The following is a 24400-nucleotide window of genomic DNA, read 5'->3' as shown; positions in this document are numbered from 1 at the left end:
GTCCTTTCTAGACATGTTCCTTTCTAGCGTGAGAGGTTATAAACTCTGAGGACAAAGGAAGGTGGAATGAGACGCGCTTCAGTCCTCGTCAGTGTCGCTCTCATCAGAAGTGGATAGTGTGTGGGGAAGCTCATGGGGGACACCGTCCCTCTAGCCCGCACCTTCTCTTCTGTAGTCCCCATGTCAGCCCTCACCTTTGCACAAAACTATCACTGCATTCAGACTTCGTAGCAACTTTGAGGGAGCAAGGAAGTGTCCCCACAGAGCTTATCCAGCTAAGAAAAATACAGATGTCCTTCTCCTCTGCATGGGTATAGGCGTGACCCAGAAAGGAATGGGTGCTGGGCTGAAGGACAGCGGTGAAACCTGGTTTAGGAATGAGGTTGGGAGGAGGTTTGGGCCTGGAACATAGGTAGGGTTGAGACCGGGAGTGGGTGTGGGTGCCCATTAGTGGTTCCGTCCCAAGTGTAAATACCATTGAATGGGCAAGCAGCCTTTCTCCTTTACCCCACCCCACATACATACACACAGAGTCGAGCCATAGCCATCTGTTGTGAACTAGCTCATCTGTTGTAAAAAATCAACAGTGTGCGAGGGGAGGCACAGGGGAGATTCTGCCCCTTTGGAAAATGAGAAAAGGCCCAGAGAAACTGGAGTTTATTCCACTCAGGTTAAACGGAGGTTTGTCTCAGCCTATCTGTTCCTAAATCCTGTGTCCCTGATATGACAGTCCTTGTCATATCTCTCATGGCACCCAGCGCCTACCAAGACCAAGGGGCAGTCTCAAGAGCGCTCCAGGTGAGAAGCAGGAAAGAACAGCATGTTTTGACCACTTTATCCTTCAAATTCTGCTTTTTTTTTCCAACCTTATATAAAAATGAAGTTGGATTTTCAGACAGTGAGAGGTAGGGGCCAGGCATGGACTGGGTTGATAGAGGAAACCAGCTTCAGATCTATTTTTTTTAACCACTGATCTCAGGGTTAACTGTATGTTTTGCTATGCAGTTATCAGAACTTTCTGGATCCTATGCAGAACATGGATGGGGTTTGGGTTCTAAGCTCTGGCTAGGAGCAGCGGAGCAAAGAGGTTGGTTCTTCCCGTCCCGTAGGACTGAGGCTCCACTGCAAGATGCCCTGGTCCAGGCAGCCCCTGGATCGTTATCTTGCAGGTAGCAATTTTTTACTAAACATTTTTAAGTTAAAAATAACCTTTCAATACAGTAAAAGGGGCATATGTGCATTGTAAAAGTTGGAAAAAATAAAAATAGCAAAAATTTTTAAATGTATGAGAAAACAGATCAACAAAAATAAGAAGAAAATAGGGGAAAAGATTTCCTATAGCAGTGAATATCAATGTTACCACTTTATCATGATAAAGTGGTATATTTGATATATTCTTCCAGATCTTTTTCTAAGCATGTGGGTGTGTGGGTGTGTGGGTGTGTGGGTGTGAGTGTGTATGTTCTCCAAAATGAGATCATGCCATACATGCTTTTTCAAACTTTTTTTCAGTTAACAATCCACCTTTCCGTGTCAATAAACTCACCCATGTAATACTCAGTATTCAAATTTCTCCAGTCTCCTCAGCATGGACCCTGATGGCAGGTTTGTCAAACCCTGCCCCTGCCTGGAGTGTAATTGTGCCCTTGGTTTCTTCTAACAAGTCCTATCTCTTTTTTAACAGCTCTGATTTGTTGGATATTAAGGCCGGGTGGCAGGCCGTGTCACACTTTCCCGGATGGTCAGGCTGCCTCCTGTGGGATCAGGTGAGCATTTGGCCAGAACATATCACTGGGCCAGGTGCCAGGTGACCATTCCAAACAGAAATATCCACATCCCTTCTGCAGCAGCAGCCTGCAGTGCTGGGGTGTGGGAACACAACTGGGCTTAAGGTGTGGAAAGGGAAACCTGTGTTGCTTTGTGCTAGAAGCCCAAGGCCCCACCCAGAAGTTTGGCAAAGAGTGACTTGGAGTCGGAGAGCAGGTGGGGAGTGGGTTCACCCTGTGCAGCCACCAGGAAAGGACTGGCCCACCACCCTTCCTGCTCCGGCCTCCTCTGGCCACCTCTTCCGAGGTCACTTCCTTCCCAGCTGAGCTCACCTTCAGCCTTTCCCAAGGCCTGCCAAGAGCTACCCCAAGTGCATCTTGGGCAAGGGGCAGTTTTCAGAAGTATTTACTAATTAGCGAAGGTAGGTACCAGTCTCACCCCAAATCCAGGAATCTTTACTGTGCCATGAGAACAAAGGCTGGAGTTCTCTTGCCTTCGAGAACAACATTCCACTGTCTACCCAGTGCCAGATCCCTGGGGGTTTGAACTCCTGAACTCTCTCTCCCAACGTTCTGTTCAAGCACCAAGTATTTAATCATTTAAAAAGTAAGACAGACCAAAGCAAGCTCTTCCCTTCCTCCCTCCATCTGCTCCCCTCCCTTCCCCCGGGCTCGCTCAGCCTGGCAGCTCACTGTGAGCCCGCGTGCTTCCCCAGTGACCTCACCCCGCATCCCCGTGCCTCCCCGATCTTCCCGGCCATCTCTGTCTGTCTGCTCTCGGGCTCTTGCGCAGCTATCACGCCCCGCACGCCTCACGACTGAAAACTCTGCAGCTTCCCCCAAGCCCTGCCCACCCTGTCCTTATCCTTAGCAGTTCCAGCAGGTTTCAACTGCTCTCAAGCAGAAGTGGTGGGGACACAGGGCGGGGCACCCTGCGGAGCCGAATCTCCCACACGCTCGGCTTTCCCAGCCCCAAGTCCTGACTTGGATGTGCTCCAGAGGACGGCCGGTTCCTGGGAGTGCGACGCGTCTGCCTTTATTTCATTGGAGTGCCCCGCCGGTCTGTTTGCACCCGACTTTTCAGACTGAAGGCCTCCACCATGGCCAACTCTGCGGTGGTGTCCGGGGGAAGCGGCTTCATTTTATTTGAGAGAAAAGGTGCCAGCCCTGCTTCCTGTCTCTGACCACTGGGGCCACTGCCCTATCGTCCCTCCCCTGGGGAGGCCAGCCCCCTGACCAGGTTCTGCAGGGGGCTCACACCAGGAAGGCATTGTTGTCCTGTAGTGTGGGCAGAATGCTCCAGGCTCCTCTAAAACCCTGCAGGCAGGACTGCCCTGCCTTCCCTGAGGTCAGCTCCCAGGATGGGGTGCAGTCTGGCACAGCAGGACCTGCTCCTGTCTACTCGGCTGCACCACTAGCCTACCCGGTCTCTGAGACCTCCAGCCCCTGTGCCACACACAGCCCAGCTCCTGAGCCCCTCTTGGCGTCAAGGCTTCCCATGGGTGCCGTTTGGGTGGCAGCTGGACCCATGCTCAAGTATGAAGACAGAAGAATGAGGGACCTGAACCCCCACCTCATTCCTTGGACTCTGCACCCCCACAGCCAGTCTATCACGGCCCCTCCTCCCAAGAGTCCCATCTAGCCCACCCAAGAGCCTCCAAGGATTCTTGCCCCTGACTGTATCAAACCTAAGCCCCTTGGCTGGCTTCCAAGGCCCCACTAGGCCGACTCCTCCAGGCAGCAGGCAGGGCCTCCCACTGCCCCCAGCATGCAAGAGGCTCCCCAGGCCTCTGCACACCCAATGCCCTCTCCTGAAATACCTTTCTGCCCTTAAAGATGTTCAAGGGGAATAGTAGTAACCTCCCTCAGGGGTTGCTATGAGGATCAATTAGTTAATACATGGAAAATTCTTAGAAGTCTGCCTGGCACATAGGAAACTTCAGTAAGTATGAGCTATTAATATTGTGTTAACTTTGTTCCCAAGCCACGCCCACCAGAGTACACCCTTCCTTCAGGGTCCCCAGCCAGCAGCTCCTAAAATGGGACTCTGTTCCATGGACCCAAGAGTTGCTTCAACCATTGTGGACATGTGGGCCAGGTGCTCAGCCAGCAGCAGCCTAGCTGTTCCTGTGTGAGGCAAGGTCCCCGGGCGGAGCCCCACCCACAACGATGCCAACACAAAGGAGAACCCCAGCTTCATACTTTATGGCTTACGAAGCACTTTCACATCTGTTTCTACTTTGTGGAGCAGGCAGGGCAGAAATAATTATTCCCATTTTCCAAATGGGGCCCTCGCTGCCCAGAGGCGATGAGTACCTTACCCAGGTCACCAACTAGCAAGTGGCCCAGCTGGGCTTCAAATCCAGCTCTGCCTGATTCCAAGCCCAGCGCTTTTTCCTCTGCACTGAGCTGGGTCACAACCAGTTAAGTGCATCTTACTCCTTCTGAAAAGCAGCTCAGATGCCAAAGGAATTAGAGACAGCCACACGAAGAAAACCAGACGCCCTGCCCCTTGTCTCTGGACAGCCTCCCAGGAAAGGAGAACAATGGATGTGTGGCCCCTGGGGCCCGCTCCGCCCTGTGTACTCAGCTCCTGGCAGAAGGGGCCTCGCTAAGGAAGGCTTGTGAGCCCCCTGGGCCAGGAAAGCCTCTCCCCAGAGCTGGGGCCAGACCGCAGGGCTGCTTAACTGCAGGGTCGGAACAAGGAAGGTCCAAGACCAGCCGTGTCACCACTAACCCTCTCTAACCACCCTGCCAACCAGGTGCTACGCCCGTTTTTCAGATGGGAAAACCGAGGCTTGGAGAGATGTGACTTTCCAGGCTAGCAAGTGGGGACACCAGGATGTGAGCCCGTGTCTGTGGGGTTCCAGCTGGGGGAGCTTGTCCTCTGGAACACTCAGAAACCACACCTACCGTACTCATAGCTGGTCCCCCAGGCCTACAGCCGTGCCCAGTAAATATTTGTGAAATGAAAGCATGAATTCCCAGGTGCATCCTTCACTTATCCTGAGGAAGGCTGGATTACAGCCCATGCCTCAGCCCTGGTCACAAAGGTGCCTGGCTGGGCCAAACACACCCTGAAACACAGCCAGCCCTGCCCATTAACCTCTCCTAACCCCCCAGCCCAGAGGCAAGTCCCACTAGGATGTCCCAGTGCCCGTAATCCAGTTCACTGGGTCAGAGGTCACACTGCTGTTGGGGGAGAAGGGTCAGCTCCCCGTCATGGTGAAGGCTCTCTGGGCAGAGGCTGAGCAGGTCAGGGCCTGGCGGGGACAGGAGACAGGGCTCCGTGAGATTTCAAGTGGAGCAGAGTGGGGCAGGGATGGGGTGGTGAGGAGCCGAGGACCAGGCAGGCGGAACAGGAGTCCACGTCTAGGGAGCCCCAGGTCGCCAGCCCAGCCGCACAAGATCCCTCCTTGGAGGCCATTTCTCTAGCAGACTCTCCCGCTAGATGATCCAAGGGCTCGTGGGGCTGAGGGGAGAAGCAGCCTCAGGCCGAGCAAGGGAGGCAGGGGCGGGTCCCAGGCCTGTGTGGGTGTGTATGTGCGGGCGGCGTCCCTGTCTGAATCCAAGTTCATGAGCCCAGTCAGGGGGATCGTTCACATTCATTTAACAAACATAACAGCCATGACCTCAAAGTAGAAATAACAATGAAACCAAACTCCACCCCAATCCCAACCCACCCTCCAGTGTAGTGTTTCTAGAAGACTCAGTGAATTGAACTGTGCGAGTGATACACCTCTGCCATCCAACAAACCCGATTCTCCTCAGTCCACCAGTCATGGGTTGTACTTCCTCCCTTCCCGGCTCACTGCCCAACTCCAGGCTCCCTACACACCTTTTGTAGTGTCCTATGACCAAGTTAAACCCAAACGCCCCATGGGCACTCAGGGCTCTGTGTGGATGGGCCCCTGCCGTGAGTTCCCCAGCCTCATCTAGCACATGGGCTTCGGCCATGCTGGCTTCTCTTGGGTGCTCTGCGCCCTCCGGCCACCAAGCTTCACACACCCTCTTCCTTCCCTCCGCCCAAAGACACTTCCTCCAGAACCCCGACCTGGGATCCCTCCAACATGCCTGAATCTCTCCTTCATGGACGCCGTCATGATAGCAGTTAGCATCTGTCTCCCACACTGGACGTGTCGCCAGAACCAGCAGCCGGCCCGGAGCGTGGCAGGGCCTTAACAAGTGAGTGCTGAATGAGAGGACAGTGATGGAGGTCCCCACCTCTCCAGCTCTGACCTTGCTTCTTCCCAGCACCCCCCCGCCGAGACCCAGCTCAAAGACACCTCCTCCAGGAAGCCTCTGCATCCCCTCAGAAGTCATCTCCCCCTCCTCTGAGCAGCTCCCAGGGGACTGCCCATGAGCTACAGTCGCCTTTGTCCATCTGCCTCCCCACATGGTCACGAGACCCAGAGGCAGCAGCTTGGCCCAGCCATCCACAGTCCCTTCCCCACACCGATCCCCTCTCACCACTCAAGCCAAGGCCTCTGGAAAGCCTTGACTTCCTCCCGTTACTAACTGAACTCTGACAGCCCCTCTGAGAGGAAGGCTGGTGGCCTCCACAAGCCCCAGTTTACAGATGAGACCTCTGAGGATAAGAGAAAAAAGCTCCAAGTTCTGCCTTGTGCTAAACATCCACACACTCGCACTGTGTAGTCTCTTGAGAGGACGATGGCCCAAAAGTGCCAGCCTCAGGCCATGGACCTTTTCACCAAAGGTCCAACCCTACAGAGGAAAGAGAGGACTTAATTCCTTCAGCCAGGATTGTATTTTAAAACTTAGTCTTCAGCAGTTTGGACCACAGAGAAGTATGTTATTACCCAAAAACATTAACGTGACATTTCCAGTCATTGCTTTCTATTTACCAAAGTTCTGTCAGTCCCTTCCGAGCTCGGAGTCTGCTTTTCCTTCCAAATTTTCATATCTAATTCTATGGAATCAGGGGCTGACCCGGTGGCGCAAGCGGTTAAGTGCGCGCGCTCCGCTGCGGCGGCCCGGGGTTCGCTGGTTCGGATCCCAGGCGCGCGCCGACGCACTGCTTGGCAAGCCATGCTGTGGCGGCATCCCATATAAAGTGGAGGAAGATGGGCACAGATGTTAGCCCAGGGCCGTCTTCCTCAGCAAAAAAAGAGGAGGATTGGCGGATGTTAGCACAGGGCTGATCTCCTCACAAAAAAAAAAAAAAAAAAAAAGAGTAATTCTATGGAATCAATTTTTTTTTTTTTTTTTGGTGAGGAAGATTCGCCCTGAGCTAACATCTGTTGCCAATCTTCCTCTTTTTGCTTGAGGAAGATTGGCCCAGAGCTAACATCTATGCCCATCCTCCTCTATTTTATATGTGGGACGCCACCACAGCATGGCTGACGAGTGGTATAGGTCTGCACCCAGGATCCGAACCTGCAAACCCAGGCCACCAAAGCGGAGCGTGCCAAACTTAATCACTAGGCCATGGGGCTGGCTGCTATGGAATCAATTTTTATTGTCAAAAATTATTAATAGACTAAAAGATAAAAAAGAGTACCTCTCCACCACCACCCCAGAAAGGGCAGGGGTTTGGGGTGGGGGGGAAGGGCCAGAATTAGGTTCAATCCCACCCAGCAACAGTTGTGGAGACTCGCGGCGTGCCAAGGTTCCAGGAACAGCGAGGAGGACGCAGAGCTTCGAGATAGGGATGTCAGTGGGATCTCGGCTCACGCCAGGCAGACCGCAGGGACCAGTGCTGCAGGTGAGGGGAGAGGCGAGGTGGGGCCAGAGGGAGGCAAGCCCAGCAGAGGGCGTGCAGATCGTGGACGGCGGACAGCTTCCCTGGGTTTAGATGCTAACTCCTCTACTTGCTGACTACAAGACCTTGGGAGACTTTCTGAGCCTCAGTTTCCCCATCTTTGAAATGGGGGCAGGAATAGTACCTACCTCAGAGGATTGTCGTGAGGGTTAAATGAGAGAACGCATCAGCACGGACCCTGGCAGAGGGTAGCTGTGTCATTGCTGCTGTTGTCACTGTCAATGGCATATCCTCCCTGAAAAGGTGAGGGAAGACTTGGTAGGTTGCCTTTGGCCTGGGTCTCGCAGGTAAGGATTTCAGCAGGTGGAGATGGGACAAGATAGCTGAGTGCATTTCAGGAAATGGAGACATTACTGAGGCCAGGCCCCAGGGGTGGGCCTGGGTGTTATACACATCCTCCCCACGAATGCTGCAGCACACCTGGAAATGAGGCTGGAGCCGGGGCCTAGGGCCGAAGGGTGAAAAGCTCAGAGCCTCGTTCATTCATGCAACAAATATTTAACAAGCACCGACTGTGTGCTGGGCCCCAGAGAATCAAAGGTGAGCATCGAGCTTACATTCCAGGGGGGAGACAGATAATAAACAAGGAAACACGTCAACAAGACCATTCCAGAAGGTGACAAGGGCTCTGAAGGAGAGAAAGCCAGATCCTAGGACCCAAGTGACTGGGGAGGGGGCACACAGTGATCAGGGAAGGCAGAGGCGATGCATGAGGTGACGCTTCTATGACGATGATAGAAGGTACAATCAGGAAATAATCTGGAGTGGAGCGTCCAGGCAGAGGGGATGCCAGAGCAAAGGCCTGGACGTGGCCCCGGCTCCGTGTACCCTGCAGGTAAGGAGGCCAGTGTGGCCGCAGAGTACTGAGAGGGGAGTGACACAAGATGGGACCTGAGAGACAGGTGGGGACAGGTCATACCGGGTTGCATGGACCAGGTGAGATTTTGGATTTTATTCTAAGTGTTGTGGTAAACCAAGGGTTACACAGAGAAGTGACATGATCTGATTCACATTTTTAAAACATCACTCAGGCTGCTCTGGGGAGAATGGACCTCAGGGGAGCACTGTGGACCCTAACTTTGGACATGCATCCCATGCTGAGCCAGAGGCCCAAAGAGGCAGCAGCCACACTTTCTGTCCCCTCAGGCCAGGCCACCTGTCCCGCACAGGCCTCTCCTGGGCCACAGTTGTCCCTGCCTGACCAGTGCATCTCCATCTCCAGCCTCTGGGACTGAGGGATGCGTGATCTCTAGTTATCATATTTCCTGGCATTCTGAACCCACCCCGAAAAGACCAGTGACTTTAGAGAAAAGTAAGTTAACAGCCAGCAGTGATTGCTTTTCAGCATTTTTACAAGCCCCAAGGGTCCATGAGGTTCAGAGCATAAATGCATTGAACCCGTGTTTGCTCATATGATGTTGGGCGTGTTTAGAGCTGAGCGATAAACAGCAGGGGCCGAGCTGTGCTCTGCAGATCAGAACAGCAGGAAGACTTGTGGGGCAGAGCGTCACAGGGCCGTCTTGAAGTGCTGTCTCTGCCCCTAATGTTCTAGGCAATCTCTGATAGCTTACAGCATCTGTCTGGGCCTGAGACCCCTTCTCCAGAACAGAGAGGGTGGAGCCGATGTTCCTTATGGCCCTTCCAGATGATAGAGGTAGAATTCCCCAGAGTTCAGATTTGGGGCAAGCCAGAGGCAGCCGCTGAGAACCACCTGGCGATCTCTGAGGCCCGGGCCTGGGCAGCCTGGCCTCTTTCAAGCTGTCTCGGGCTGAAGAGACAGCAAGGACCTCACCTGGGCCTCGCCACCGTGGCGGGATACAGCCCCCCTGTGCCTGCCCAGCTCCCCAGGGGCACAAGTGGAAGAGATTCCTCCCAGGCCGTCCACTTGCGGTGAGACGTTTTTGAAACATTAAGCTACGTTATTTTTCCTCTTATTTTTCTTTCCTCTCTTGGCTCAGCCTCTGATTCAGGTGGCCCCAGGGAAGGGCTGTGACAGTGGAAGGCAGAGAAAGGGGGAGTTTTTTCCTGCCTTTTGCAGTTCAAAAGCCTAGGCCTTCAGAGGAATGGAAAGACCTCCAGGCACTCATTTTGTGTAAGAGCCAGACTTCCAGCTCCCCCACCGCACTCCCAGCTAGAAAAGGATTATCAGAGCGGCCAGAAATGTAAAGGGCAAGAATTAATATGAGTTGGTGGTCCCTGCTGAAACCAGTGGCCTGCCACCCACTCCAGGTACAAGCTGTAACAGGATTTAAAAACAATGATTAAGACTCACTAAAAGTCAGTATGCTTCATATTATTGCCATGTGCCAGCAATTCTAAGCATCAGTGATAAAATACTCCTATCTGAAAAACTCCTGTAAGTTTTTAAGTATTTGTTGTGGTTTCTCTTGAATTTTCATAATATATATGTAAGCTCCAAATTAGCACTTGTTTATTGCTTATCTTTTAATAAACATTATATTCTACATGGAAATTATTTCTAAGAACTCCCAGTTACACAGTTGGTCTCTGATGCGTTCGTGTCAAGGATAAGCTCGTGAAGGTGCAGAATCCTCGGAGCTGGCCTCAGATTCGGGGTCTGTATCCAACTCCTGTGAGCTACACGTTCCCGCATTTAAACCGTAAATTCAAAGTAAACTACGAAAGCCCTGTGGTTGTAAAGACCAAGAAATAGAACTCACATTACTTCAATTCTGTCATCCTATGAAACCACTTGGAGGTTTTATTTGAGTTTAAAACAGTAAAAGAGAATAAGGTGTACTATTTTTGTTTGGGAAGTGAAAATTTTAGCTCATACATGAAATATTTTACAGAATTTTAATATCTTTGAAGTTGAAATGTGTTTTTTTCAATTGATTGTTTTAGAACTAAAGGATGACTCAAAAAAATAAAATAATACATCAGTGGTACAATTTAGTAGTTGCCTAAATTTTACCTTTGGCAGATATTTCGGTTTTATAAAATTCGCTTATTGGTGAATTTAATTGGATAATTATTTACATAAAATATTGATAAATCAGACTATAACCAAAGGATCAAAATTCATTAGGTAAATATACAAACTATTAAAAAAATAGTTGTGTTTTAATGTGAGAATGTGTGTGCTCTAATATCTATTTATTTTCACTGGCATGATTTTATATATATATACGTGTGTGTGTGTGTGTGTGTGTGTGTATTTCAATGAAAGAAAATGATCTTAAATAAATAAATGATCACTGTGTGCATTTCTTTTCTGGCCTTTATTCTTATACATTTCATTTCACAGTTATTATTGAGAATAATTTTTGTCGTCTGGAGTAGGGAGGTGTTAAAAAACTATCTTCCCCAGGTATCAAATCCACTGGGTAAGCCACTGGAGAGACCAAGCCTTAGTGAGGTGGCAGAGGACCCAGATGGGTTTGAAGAATCTGGGAGCAGAGGGCAGAACCCCCTAAAGAAGAAATGTGAGGGGCCAGCCCGGTGGCTTAGCAGTTAAGTGCTCGCGCTCCGCTACTGGCGGCCCCGGGGTGCGGATCCCGGGCGCGCACCGACGCACCGCTTCTCCGGCCATGCTGAGGCCGCGTCCCACATACAGCAACTAGAAGGATGTGCAACTATGACATACAACTGTCTACTGGGGCTTTGGGGAAGAAAAAAAGGAGGAGGATTGGCAATGGATGTTAGCTCAGAGCTGGTCTCCCTCAGCAAAAAGAGGAGGATTAGCATGGATGTTAGCTCAGGGCTGATCTCCCTCACAAAAAAAAAAAAAAAAGAAGAAGAAGAAATGGGAGTGTGATACGTCTAGGCAGGCCTTTGGAGGTGTCACAGCAGAATTTCCAGGCCCCGGCGCAGCGCGGGAGCAGCAGCAGGATTCCTGTGCACCCAAGAGAGGCCCCGAGGTGGCAGGGAACTGCAGGCCTGCGGATGGTGCGGAGGGACCGCTCAGGAGCAGCCCACACAGACTGATGGCCAACAAGGGACAGGCTGGTGATAGGTGACATCAAGCACCAGATGCCCTCACCAACACAGATCCCACCAACTCCCTGGTTCTGCACAAGCGTGCTGGAAGTTAGGCACAACCCTGGAGAGGGGATCCCCAAGATGACCGAGACTAAGTTTCCATCCCCTTAGCAGAATGAAGGCTTGAGACTGAAATTACATTTTATTTTAGTCATAATATAAATATTACATGTAATATATAATGTATGTTTATATATGTTTATGTGACAAATACACATTACATATAAAATATAACTATTTTAGTTATAAAAATGGATAGAAAAAGATAAATAGCTGATAGATAAACAGATCACAGATAGATACATAGATAGATACATAGATAGATAGATAGAGAGATAGATAAAAGGAAGTTCTATTTCATTTCATAAACACCTGTGTTCAAGGACCCTGAATCACAGTGATAGACCAAAAGTGATGTGGTGTTCAGAGGGGACAGCATAGGCCGCTGGTGGGGGACACAGGGCCAGGGCCTCACCAGACTCCTCTGGGTGAGATATCACTGGGCCTCAGACCAAGAGCCAGAAGGAACCCACAGTCGTCTTCTCTCCCTGCTCCCTCTGCATGTAGACAACTGCAGCCCTGCAGAGCCACTCGGCCGGCCAGCAGCAGAGCAGGGCCGTGACCCACATCTGCTGACCATGTCAGCTCGTGTCCCACATGATGGCTGAGAGCTCCGTACAACTCACCCTGAGGGTGCTGGGGCAGAGGGGCCCCAGTGGTGACCTGCCAAGCCTACAGGTGGGAACAAGCACAGGACAGGGAAGGTGGGAGAGGGCAGATGTAGAGGGCAGGGTATGGGTGACTCACCACAGAACAAAGAACCTGCAGAATTAAGCAATAAAGTGAGTGAGCTTCCTGGGAAAGGTCAAGAAGTGAATCGTGTCATGTGCTGTCAACCCCCAAATCTGCTGCCCAAATCCCCAGAGCTGGCCCGTGAAATGGAGGGGAACCAGTTTCCACCCTGCAGAACAGGGACTTCCATCAACTTGATTGTCCCCACCCCTCGGAGGGAGCTTATCCCTGAGCAAAGAACCTGCTGGTTCTGCTGGGTGCCCCAGCCTCAGGAGGGACATCCCAGCTCCCAGCCCCACTCTACCCTCCCACCCCCAAGTTTCAGCTCAATCCACCTGCCTGGCTGGGGAGCCAAGAAAGTGCTCGTATCCTGCAGGTGGAAGCCTGCCGCACCTCCAGGCCTCCCTGAAACCCTCAAAATAGCGAAAGCCAGCTCACTTCATGCCTGGGGGCAACTCACAGCTGGGGGGGGGGTGACGTGCCCCAGGATGCTCCTCAGCAGTCCACATCAGCATCTCTGCCGGCTACTGTCTCGTCTGCGCGCTGAGGGCCAACTTGCACTGGGAAAATGACCAAGATCCCTGGGGGAAATCAGCACAGTTGACACCCCTACCCCCACCCCTGACACCTTCTCACATCCCAGCCCTGATGTCCACCACCAACAGCCCCTCTGTAGTTGGAACGGATGGAAAGTCAATACCAATGGCAACATGTCTAAACCCAGGGGTCTCTCCCACGGAAAGCACCCCCAGGGCAGAAGGAGGCATGCAGGTCGCTGTGTGGTTTATAATGGCACCAAAACTAGAAACAATTCAGGTGTCTATCAATAAGGTACTGGTTACATTACATTATAGTAAATTATGTTACATCCTGCAAAGGGATATTCTGTAGCACAAAAAAATCAAGTGCATCTACAAGTGCCAGAGTTGCCAGATATCCAAGACATAGTATTAAGTGGGAAAAGCAGGATCCAAGCTGGATATACAGAATGATATTGTTATGTGCTTGTTATTCTATTTTGGACCCACCCATCCATTCTCCACCTTTCTCTGATCTGCTCTGTGCCCCAGGAGGCCGACCTCTAAGGACCACAAACCCCAGGCCCCCTTGCTAGCTGAATGCCAGTTGGTTAGGCCAATAGAAGGTTCTGGCTATAGATCAGAGGATGGGATGAGAGAAAAGCTGGGATATTTCTTCCCTTTGATCCCCTCCTGCCTGTTCTGATGGTTGCTGTGCTCTGCTATGACCACAGCTGCAGGTATTGGGTGAGCAGGACATGAGGCCCTCTTACTTCTGACGTTCCCACTCCATATCACATCAAACACATTAAAATACACACACTTCTCAGGGCCAGCCCAGTGGCATAGTGGTTGGGTTTGCGCTCTCCACTTTGGCCACCCGGAGTTCGCAGATTCGAATCCCAGGCGCAGACTGATGCACTGCTCATCAAGCCATGCTGTGGCGGCGTCCCACACACAAAAATAGAGGAAGATGGGCACCGATGTTAGCTCAGGGTCAATCTCCCTCACCAAAAAAAAAAATACATATACTTCTCATAATGAGTATAATTTTGACTATAAACTTTTGAAAGGACTAGAATAAGTTTAATAATTCTGATCCTAGGAATATATTATGTATTTTCTTTCCACAATTTAAACGTCATTTCATCTACATATAACTACACCCTAGTTGAACCGAGTTGCAGTAATCTACTTGAAATAATGTTACCTAGATAAATATTTATTAATTGCTATTTTGAGATTTTCTTTTTATATTTTGGAGCCAATAGATCCACGACATTTTTTTAGGTCGTCTAAAAACTCTTAGGCGCTAGGCATCGTGGCCAGTGGACAAAACAGCTGGGGTCCTGGGTCAATGCAGGGGTCAGCCCCAGGGGCCACCAAGGCAGCAGAGAATGGACCAAACCCACAAGGGAGAATCTGCTCTGCTCAGGGGCTGCTTCCTGAGCAGCACAGAGCTGGAAGCCCAGGGTGGAGGGGGGAGGCTGAACTCTACAGTTTGCCCCATGAGCTGACCTCATGAGCTGGTGGCCTGACCAGCCCCCCCGCAGTGGCCCAGCAGGATGGAAAGAATCAGAATGGCCTGCCCATGGCCTCCAACCTGTTTTCTGGGCCATGCTGGGACTTGCAAACAGCCAGATGCCAGCACAGGCTGCACCCCAGCTTCCTGCTCCTTAGGAGAGCCAAGCGCTGAGCCCAGGAGGCAAACATCTGGTCTCAGTGGATACTTTTTGGCCGGATGGGCCGGGGGCTGTTGCTGGCCCAGCCCCTCCCACCTACCACTGCTACTGGACCTCTGATGGGGACCTGGGCAGGCTCCCAGAGGGGCATTGAACATGGGTCACAACCTGGCACCCGTGTGTCATACACACACTGCGTGCATGGAGGAGAGGCCAGCAGACATTATAATCCAAATCCCCAAGCAGGGCTTCTGGATCCCCTGGGTCCCTCCCACCCTTGGGCTCTGGCTGAGGCTTCCTCCTGTTCCTCTCACAGGCCAGAGCCAGGTACAAGGGGCTGACACCCTCCCAGCTGAAGCCAGGGGAAGGCTGGGCCCAGGGCGGGCTCCCTGGCCACTCCCCCAGCTATGGCCAGGCCCTGCCCCTGAAGCTCCAGCCACTCCAGGTGAGGGTTCACCCAGAGCCAGGCACAGCCAACACAGGGTACAGTTTTAGTTGGGGGGCCCGGCAGGAGCTGTGCCAACTCACTGCCATGCCACGGTGCTAATAACCAAGTGGCTTGTCTTCCCGCAGACAGTTGGCCTTTGCACAGTGACCAGGCGACTGCCCAAAGGTAGCCAGAAATGGTGGCTCCCAGCCCTCACATGTGCTAAGGCAGGCTTGAGGGCTCTGGCCTGGAACTCACAGCGTGTGGGGCTTAAGGATTTGAAGAGCAGGAGTTAGAGTGTAAGAAGCTCTGAGCTCTGAGCTCTGAGCCTTGACTAACACTCTTTGCTTAACTGTCCCACAAAGCAAGTCAGAGAAGCAGTTGCTCTGTACCCTCCGGGGCAGGGGAGAGAAACGCCCCTACCACCATTTAAGGCTCTCCAAAGGGCCCGAATGGAAGTGCCTGTCTTGGGACCCTTGGAACCAGAGAAGGAGCATCCAGAGGGAGATGGCAGGAACAAGAACAGGATGTACACAATTCCTATAACACAACCTTGGAGAACAGCACACAGAGTGCCCTGGAGGGAACAGACGTGTTTAGGGTTCTTGACCTGATGAACTGCCTCAATGACACTTGTTGGGCCATTCTCTGCATGGCCTCTGGGGCTGTGTAACTAAGTGGTCATGTCATGTGTCCGGGAGGCCCTCCCTTTCTAAGAGCTGGTTTAGGGGAGGATACATGGAGATGCCCTTGCTCTACGGCTCAAGGATGGAGACGTAAAAATACTCCTGGGTATTCTAAGCCTTTTTGCATGGCTTACCTACAGGTGGAGCTCGGAAGCACTCTGGCTCCACATAACCTCACTTACCAACCCCTGCCCCGGGGTCAGGTCAGGAACACAGGAGTCAACTAAGCCCGCAGGTGTATGTGAGGGACACAGCAGGGTGGCAGGCAGAAAGGGAAAGCTCATCCTAATGGCCCAGGTATGAAAGCAGCACGGCTTACCCAAGATCCTCTGCACCCCACCAGAGTCACGCGTGTATAGACTTGAACAAGGAAACTCAGAATTGAAAGGCTTTCCTCTTGCGCCTTCAACATGGAAACATGCAAACACAATACTCGATAACATTCACTGAATACGTTCTCCATGCCAGGTGCCGCTTAAAGTGCGTTACACAGATTTCATCCTTTTGGCCAGATGCAATAGATATCCTTGTACAGACAAGGAAATCGAGACAGACAGGAGTGAAGTACTTTGCCCAAGATAATACAGCTAGTAAGCGATGGGTCTGGGATTCAACTCAGATAGCCTCATTCTAGAGCCTGTTCTCTTTTTATTATTATTTTTTAATTGCGGTAAAATACATATAACCTAAAATTTACAGTCTAACCATTTTTAAGTGTATAGTTCGGTGGTATTAAATACATTCACATCGTTGTGCGACCATCCCCACCATCCACCCCCAGGACTTTGTTATCATCCCAAACTAAGACTCTGTCTCCATTAAACAAACATAAACTCTCCGTTCTCCTCCCCCCAGCCCCTGGCAACCACCATTGTTCTTTCCAACTCTATCAATCTGACGACTCTAGATACCTCATATAAATGGAATCATACAGCATTTGTCTTTTTGCGATTGGCTTATTTCACTTAGCTCAACCTCAAGGCTCATCCATGTATAGCACGTGTCAGATCTGTTCGTTCTTTTTAAAAATTAGTTTTGAATCGATAATATATTTGTATGACTCCAAATTCAAAGGGTACCAAAGTGCTTACAGTGAAGTCTTCTCTCAGTGACCCTCCACATGGGTCTTCTTCCTGGAAACAACCAATGCCACCCATTTTCAGAGATTTTTATACATATACAAGCAACCCCCATGTGGATTCTTTTTGCTCTTTTTTATTCTGTTTTTTACTCTGTTCTGCCTTGGCTTTTTTTTTCCATTTGCGGCCTGCCTTGGAGATCATTTCTCTATCCATTCAGAAGGTCTTCCTGTCCCGATTTTTCAGCTACACATTGTACGGACATACGGTAACTTACTCAACAATTCCTCATGGGTGGCTAGTTTTAGAACCTGTGTTCTTAACCACATGAAAGCGCCTCTGAGCCTCCAAATATCACGTGATGCGAAGGCCTCATTCATCAATTCACGCTACACAGGTTCCTGTTTAGCAACCATTACGTAAAAGAGTTGAACAAGTAAACAATTGCAGAGTCAAAACAGCATATGGTGGGCACATAAGAGAGGGGTGTAGAGGCTCATGGTGAGAGAGAATACTGACGGGAACCACAGATGGCAGAAGGCTTCACTCTGTTCCCATCCCCAATCCCATTCCTCCCAAGTCTTCCTTGGTCAGGGAACACCACCCCATGCAGCCAGCTGTCCCAGTTGGAAACCCACAGGGCTCATTCTACGCCCCCCTCTCCCTGATCAGCCTTGTTCTATCCAGCATCCAGCCTGCCCATGTGTCTCTCACATCCTCACCCCACTGCCATCGGCTGGTCCGAACCCCACCATCTCTTCTGCTGAGCTGCTCTGCCACCTCCCCTCCCACCCCCATCCCTCTCAGAGTAGGCAGCGCCATCTCATCAAAGGAGAAATCAGACACATCACTCTCGATTAAAATCTTCCAGATTGTATGCCCATGTTCATAGCAGCATTATTCACAATAGCTAAAACAGGGACACAACCCCAGTGTCCATCCAGGGACAAATGGATAAACAAAATGTGTTTATACATACAATGGACTCTTATTCAGCCTTAAAAGGGAAAGAAATTCTGCAATATGCTACATGGATGAACCTTGAGAACATTATGCTTAGTGAAATAAGCCAGTCACAAAAAGACAAATGCTGTATGATTTCACTTATATGACATACTTAAAGTAGTGTAATCATAGAGATGGAAAGTAGAATGGTGGTTTCCAGGGGCTGGAGGAGGGGAGAACGGGGAGTTAGTGTTTAATGGGTACAGAGTTTCAATTTTACAAGATGAAAGAGTTATGGGGATGGATGATGGTGACGGTTGCACAACAATGTGAATGTATTTAATACCACTGACCTGTACACATAAAAATGGTTAAGATGGTAAATTTTACATTATGTGTATTTTGACACAATAAAAAAAAGCATTAAAAAAAACTTCCAGAGTTTTCCGTGACCTTAGTGGGAGGCCCTGTGAGATCTGGTCCCCGCCAGTCCTGTACATCTGGTACACGGTGCAAAGGTAGAAACGCATGACAAAACACATGGAACATCTTGACTCCACAAGTTCCAATGGCCCCTCTGTGCTCTTCAGGCCCACCCAGGTCCTTCCCACTTGATGCCTCAGTGCTGGCATCCCCTTCGCACACACCCCCTCCCTCTGCGGGCCTCAGCATCAATCACCTGCTCACAGAGGAGCACCCTGATTCCCCCACCTAAGTGGGTCTCACTCTCCTTTTTGTCCTAGTGCCCTGCTAAGTCCTCCCCTAGCAGTGGGCACACTTGTAAGTATTTCATTTACATCCCTATTTCCTTGTCCATCTCCCCCACCAGACTGAAGCTCCGCAGCAGAAGGGACCTGGGCCTGCTTCCTTCATCCCTGCATCCCTGTCGTGTGTTGATGCTGTCATGAAAGCAGATGCCGAGATGGAGTCTGGAGTGTAAGATTATCATTAGGGATCAGTAACTGTGAAGGGAAGGGGGCAGACGCTGGACAGGACAGAAAGAAAAGCCAGCCTGCGATGCAGGTCTGGCAAAGTCTCAGCCAACTGGGCAGGGAGCGTTGGAGTAAGGGAGCCAGCAGAGTTGTCCCACATGGTGCAGAACTGCCCTCCTTGCTCTGTCACCAGATGTCAGCAGTCCCAGGAAGGGCATGACCTTGAGTGAGGCAGCTCTCTACAGCTGGGGCAGACCCCCAAGTTCCTGGCAGCTGGCAGCTCTCTGCTGACTGCACTCCTCGCAGCCAGGTGGCAAGCTCTTCTTGAAGGAGCTCCAGGCAGCGCCTCTCTGTGTCCACCCTAATTCCCAGCACAGTGTCTGCTCCGCAGTAGGTGTCAGCATTTATTGAATGAATAAGTGAACAGACGTTTGATTGAATCTTGAAGTACAAATAGGATTTGGAAAAGTAAACAAGGTAGGAGATGTGTATTCCAGGCATGAGGCATAGCTTGTGCAAAGGTAGAAAGGCATGACGAAAAACATGGAACATCTTGAATCCCCAAATACCAAGATAGGGTTAAATCACCATGCAGAAGTGGAGGAATGAGGCTCAAATGATACACGAAGGCTAGTGGACAAGGGCCTTGTAAACTGCACTTGAATGTTACCCTGTCCACAAAAGGGAGCTTGAAAAGGGTTTCAAGAAGGAGAATGATATGATCAGTGGGTTTTAGAAGGATCATTCTGATGGCCTTTCCGAGGAGGGCTGAGGAGGGCAAGCCAGGAGGCGGGAAGGCCATTTAGGAGTCAACTTTGGCCAGGCCAGGGCCATGTTCCAAGGCACGGGCGTTGGAGAAGGAAGGGAGTGTCGAAGGGAGGCAAGAAGGGGGCTACGGCCAAGGCCTGGAACCACCAACACGGAAGCACAGTCAGCAAAGAACAAACATCTGAAGAACCAGGACGGTTGGGGAGGAGAGAACTGAACCGTGGGAGTGCAGGAGAGAGAACGATTCAAGAAGGAAACATCAAGAGGGTCAAGGCTATTAAGAGATCAAGCGAGATAAGGACTGGGGCGCCCATAAATTTGGCCATCGGGAGGGCCGGACAAGAGAGCAGTTGAAATGGGAACAGACTTAGCCCAAGCAGTGCCTTCTCCAGCCTGATTTGGGGCTTGGGTTTCTCACGGGCATTCTGGAGAAGTCCTTCATCTGTCAACATGCTTCTCTCCAGGGTCTCACCCAAGTCTGACCACAGCGATGCTCTGGACCATGTGACCCTTAAGGCTTGAGGTCCAGCTGCCTTCTTGGGAGAGGAGCAAGGGAAGGAGCCAGTGGAATATCAGTTGTCCTGAATCCTAGTCCTGTTGCCACCACTCCATTTCTCCTGGGGTGAGGGGTCCAGGCGGCCTCTACAATTGTTCCTGTTGCTCTGAACTGCCCCAGTGCTTGGGTTCAAAGAGAGTGGCACAGGCGGCCAGGTCTCCATGCTCTCTGACTCCAGTCCCCTCGCTGCCTCCACATAGGACTCTGGGTTCCGCCCCTCCCAAGTGGCCCATTGTGTGAGCTCATTTCCATGGGGTCAGAAACTGGGTTGGGAAAAGAGAATATTTACTTTTTCCACGGAGCCGATGCCCAAGTAAATAGTGTGGTCCCATAATTTGGATCCCACGCCTTGCCCTCCTCTCTCTGGGTGCAGCCTGGAGCGTATAAGAAGGCATCTCAATAGGCACATCTCACACAAGACCACCGGCTACAGAGACAGGGCCAGAGCCTCAATCGCCAGCCTCCCATCCACCATGAAACTCGCTGTCGCCCTCGCCCTGGTCACCCTGGCTCTCTACTGCAGCCCTGGTGAGTGCCCAGAACCCCTCGCCCCCAAGCCAGGCTCAGGAACTCTCCCTGCCACCCCAGTTCTGCTCAGGAGAGGGGGCGGCCGCTGGGAGGGCCTGGGAATGCTGACTTCCAGCCAGGAAGCTGGGTCTGGCGAACAAGCCCATCTTGGGAACTTGAGGAGAGCCCTGAGGCTTTGAGGAAAACTGAAAAGGATCCCATCTTCAGTAGCCAACGACCTCAGGATTCCAGGGAATGCAATAGACTGGAGGGAGGGATGGAGGAGATCCCACACAGATGCGTGTGTCTGACGACCAACAGAATAGGAATAATGAGTTCCTCAAAGCCCGTCTCGGACAGACCCCAAGAGACTTGGTGCAGCCTCCAAGTTTGGGGTCTCCACACCAGTCTGGCAGCCAAAGGGGGTGGAAGGAGCTGCAGGGCCTCATGTCCCCAAAAGAAACTCAAACCAAGGCAAGGGCTCCCATTCTGGGCAGAGAGTAATATTCTAGAAAGGGATCTTTCCTTTGGGAAACTGCCAACCCAGAGTGGAGTTTTCTAAACATTTTTGTCCTCTGCAAAAAGGAGATTACGAGTCTCTGAGTGGTTGCAGCTGTCACTAAGAGGAAAGGAATGGGAAAGAGAGAGAGAGAAGAGTCAATCACACCTCCTTCCAAGCCCCCTGATCTTTTAGGATTTGGGTCACCTAACTGTTTTTTACTCTGTATCAGCCTCTTCTTTTAATAAACAAAAAGTATTTTTTTAACTAATTCCAATGAACTCACTTTGAAAGTTTCATAATACTCAAGGAAATAAGGTTTTTTGTGTGTGTGTGTGTTTTTTTTTTTTTGAGGAAGATTAGCCCTGAGCTAACATCTGTTGCCAATCCTCCTCTTTTTTGCTGAGGAAGATTGGCCCTGGGCTAACATCCGTGCCCACCTTCCTCTACTTTATACGTGGGACGCCGCCAGAGCATGGCTTGATAAGCGGTGTGTCGGTCCGTGCCCAGGATCCAAACTTGTGAACCCCGGGCCGCCGAAGTGGAGCGAGCAAACTTAACCGCCACCAGGCCGCACCCCCCACGCACCTCCCCCCCCCCGCAAATAAATAAGTTTGACCCTGGGGTGAAATGGGATGGGAGAAGAGTTAGAAAACAAAAACCAAGAGACAGTGGGAACAACTGTCATGCAGAGACGCTTGTTTTAAAGGGAAATAACATCATTTTGGACTGAAACGTATGTTAATTAGAAGATCTCGGTGCTTTGTACAGAGGGGGTGGCTCAGCAAGATAGGACTGAAATATGTCCTATCCTATTCCGGGGTGCATCTGGGATGCATTTGTGCATAAGTGTGTGCACACAGATAATAACAGCAGTAATAATATCCCATATTTATTTAGTACTTACATGTGTGAATCACTGTTCTGAGCCCCTTTCACAGGTCTCTTTTCAATCTTAAAACAACCCTACGAAGTAGGGATATTATCCCCATTTTACAGATGAGAAAGCAGAGCTACAGAAAGATAAAGTAACTTGCCTGATGACATAGTAAGTTGCAAAGCAGGGATCTAGGTTCTGGAGAGGGTTTTTGACTTGGAGCCACTTTGGGTGGGGTCCTGGAGTCCAGGCAGAGAAGCCGAATGTGCACACGAGGCAGAGAACTCAAGGACAGGATCTGAGACTCAGTGGGAAGAAGGGGCAAGCAGGAGTAGGAAATGGTGACTCTTCTGCATATTTCAGGGGGCGGGGACCTGTTTCTGGTGGGAGCTGAAACCCTCAGTGGCCTCTCCCCAGCCCCCACACTGCATAAAAAATCCCATCAGGGGCCAGCCCCATGGCCTAGTGGTTAAGTTCAGCACCCTCTGCTTGGTGGTCCGGGTTCAGATCCCAGGCACCGATCTACACCACTCGTCAGCAGCCATGCTGTGGCAGCAACCCACGTACAAAATAGAGGAAGACTGACAACAGATGTTAGCTCAGGGCCAATCTTCTTCACCAAAAAAAAAAAAAAAAGGAAATCAGATCAGCAGCTTCTACTATCAATATACTGCTTAGAACTCTAACAGAAAGAACAAATGGCACATTGCCCCACCCAAACCCAGGAAGTGCAAGGAAGGCTCAGGGAAGCCACAAAAAGCTGGCTGCAACCCAGAAGGTATCCACACAGCGCCCAAAAGCCAACTGCTTGGAGCGCCACCATTTCTCACATTCTACGCCATTGACCAAAAGGCAAGCTATCTCTTGCTGACAGGCCCGGCTGTTTGCATCTGGGGCGGGCCCAGCCAGGGGGCTGGCCAGCTTGGAAAGGGGCCTAGATTCACGTGCTTTCTCTTTCCTGTGCTCCAGCTTCTGCAGAGACCTGCCCAAGTTTTCTAGGTGTCATTCAAACCCTCTTCCTGGGGACGCCTGCCAGTTATGAGGTCGCAGTGGCACCCTTCAGCCCTGATGCAGACATGAAAGATGCCGGGATCCAGTTGAAGAAACTGGTGGACACCCTCCCCGAGAAGGCCAAGGAGAACGTCATAAAGCTCATGGTACACGGCTTCCTCCGCTCACGCTGCTCAGCACTGGATTCCCCAAGTCCCTGGCTGCAGCGTCTTTTTGGCCCCTTTTGCAATCCAGAGAGGAGAGTCCCAATGCAAATGTCCCCGGGGGAGCAGGCACAGTCATCTCACCTTTTGTTAAGAGGCTTCTGAGAACTAATCAAAGCCTTTACAAGCTTAGCTCCTCCCAGAGGGACTGAACCTCTTAGGGGACATTGATGTTTCTGTGTATTGTCATCTTGGTCTAACTTTAAGGTTCATTCACTATTGTATTGGGTTTTATTTGTTTCTTTGCTTTAGGACAAAATAATAAAGAGCCCACAGTGTGCTTAGGATGTAGAAGCTGAAGACTTCCAGCTGCTGAAGCCGCGGCCACTGCCCAGAGGATGAGTCCCCACCAGCCCTGGCTGGCTCCCTTCAATAAAAGACAAGCATCTCACCTTTGTCCCCTTGCCTCTTTTTTAACTCCTGCTAGTGTGAGAAGATCCGCCGCTTCAAGGGCAAGGTTAGCAGGAACAGAAAGAGAGGCAACGGCCATGCAACCACACCCCCAAGGGGCCCAGGCCCGTTTCTCACTTCCAGTCCACCTGCCAGGCTAGCCACAGGCAGCAACAGCAGCTGCCAGCACACACTCCCCTCCATGGGCAGAGAGTCAACCTGGAAAAGTACCAGGGCCCTGATGAAACTTGACCTGCAGGGGAAGGCGGGGGGTCTGTAGAGGGTAGTGGCTGACCCCCCACAACCCCCAACCATTTAGTGATGAAATTAACTGTTCTGTTTCTTCTAGTCCCTTTGAGATCCTGCTTTAGGGTGGAAAAGGAAATATTTAAGGTGGTTAAACTACCCAGATACGCCTACAAGCAAAGATGGAGCTTTCCAGAGAGTTCCGTCTCCCAAAGATAAATGGTGGACATTTCAAGCATTTTGACAGAGCAGTAGGGACCTGTTATAGGCTGGGTGGCCCTGTGTCAGAGTCCCTCATGTCACACACAGCACATGACACTGCCCTCCACCTATGGAAGGAATCGCATTCCTGTCAGACACTTAGGAAACAAAGGCTGGGGGGAGGAATAGACTCGATTCCTTGATTAGGAACCTTAGGGACCCAGGGTGTTTGGGGGTGACTCTGAGGAGTGACAGACCCTGAGGGGAGTCCCCAGAAATGGCGGGTTAAGTTTTTTTTCACTTCATATTTGCTTAATTTACAGGAAATTATTTGTCAAACTCTTTTTTTAAAGGAGGTGGAAAACAGCAAAAACCCCCTGCTTATGCATGTTCTAGATCCTCTATGTGTCACCAGTGTTAGGACATCCCATTTCCAGGCTTACATCACAGAGGCCCACATGTCAAACTGTCCCTTCATGTCAGTCTTGCTTTAAGGACATCTCTGCCCAGAAGAGGCGTGGGGGGGGTGGG

At 50.9% G+C, this 24400-nt stretch overlaps 1 protein-coding gene across 1 annotated transcript; it reads left to right on the top strand.

Moving 5' to 3' along the window:
- Positions 1 to 20408: 20408 nt before the first annotated feature.
- Positions 20409 to 23423, top strand: SCGB1A1 (secretoglobin family 1A member 1). Its single transcript, XM_058526677.1, has 3 exons — positions 20409 to 20463; positions 22788 to 22975; positions 23285 to 23423. The coding sequence occupies exons 1-3, from the start codon at positions 20409 to 20411 to the stop codon at positions 23315 to 23317; spliced, it is 276 nt and encodes a 91-aa protein (XP_058382660.1). The 3' UTR covers positions 23318 to 23423.
- The last annotated feature ends 977 nt before the right edge of the window (positions 23424 to 24400 follow it).

Source organism: Diceros bicornis, chromosome 31 (genome assembly GCF_020826845.1).
Source record: "Diceros bicornis minor isolate mBicDic1 chromosome 31, mDicBic1.mat.cur, whole genome shotgun sequence".
Classification (NCBI taxonomy): Eukaryota; Metazoa; Chordata; class Mammalia; order Perissodactyla; family Rhinocerotidae; genus Diceros; species Diceros bicornis.
The sequence above is the reverse complement of the archived record's forward strand: the minus strand, read 5'-3'. Positions and strand labels throughout refer to the sequence as shown.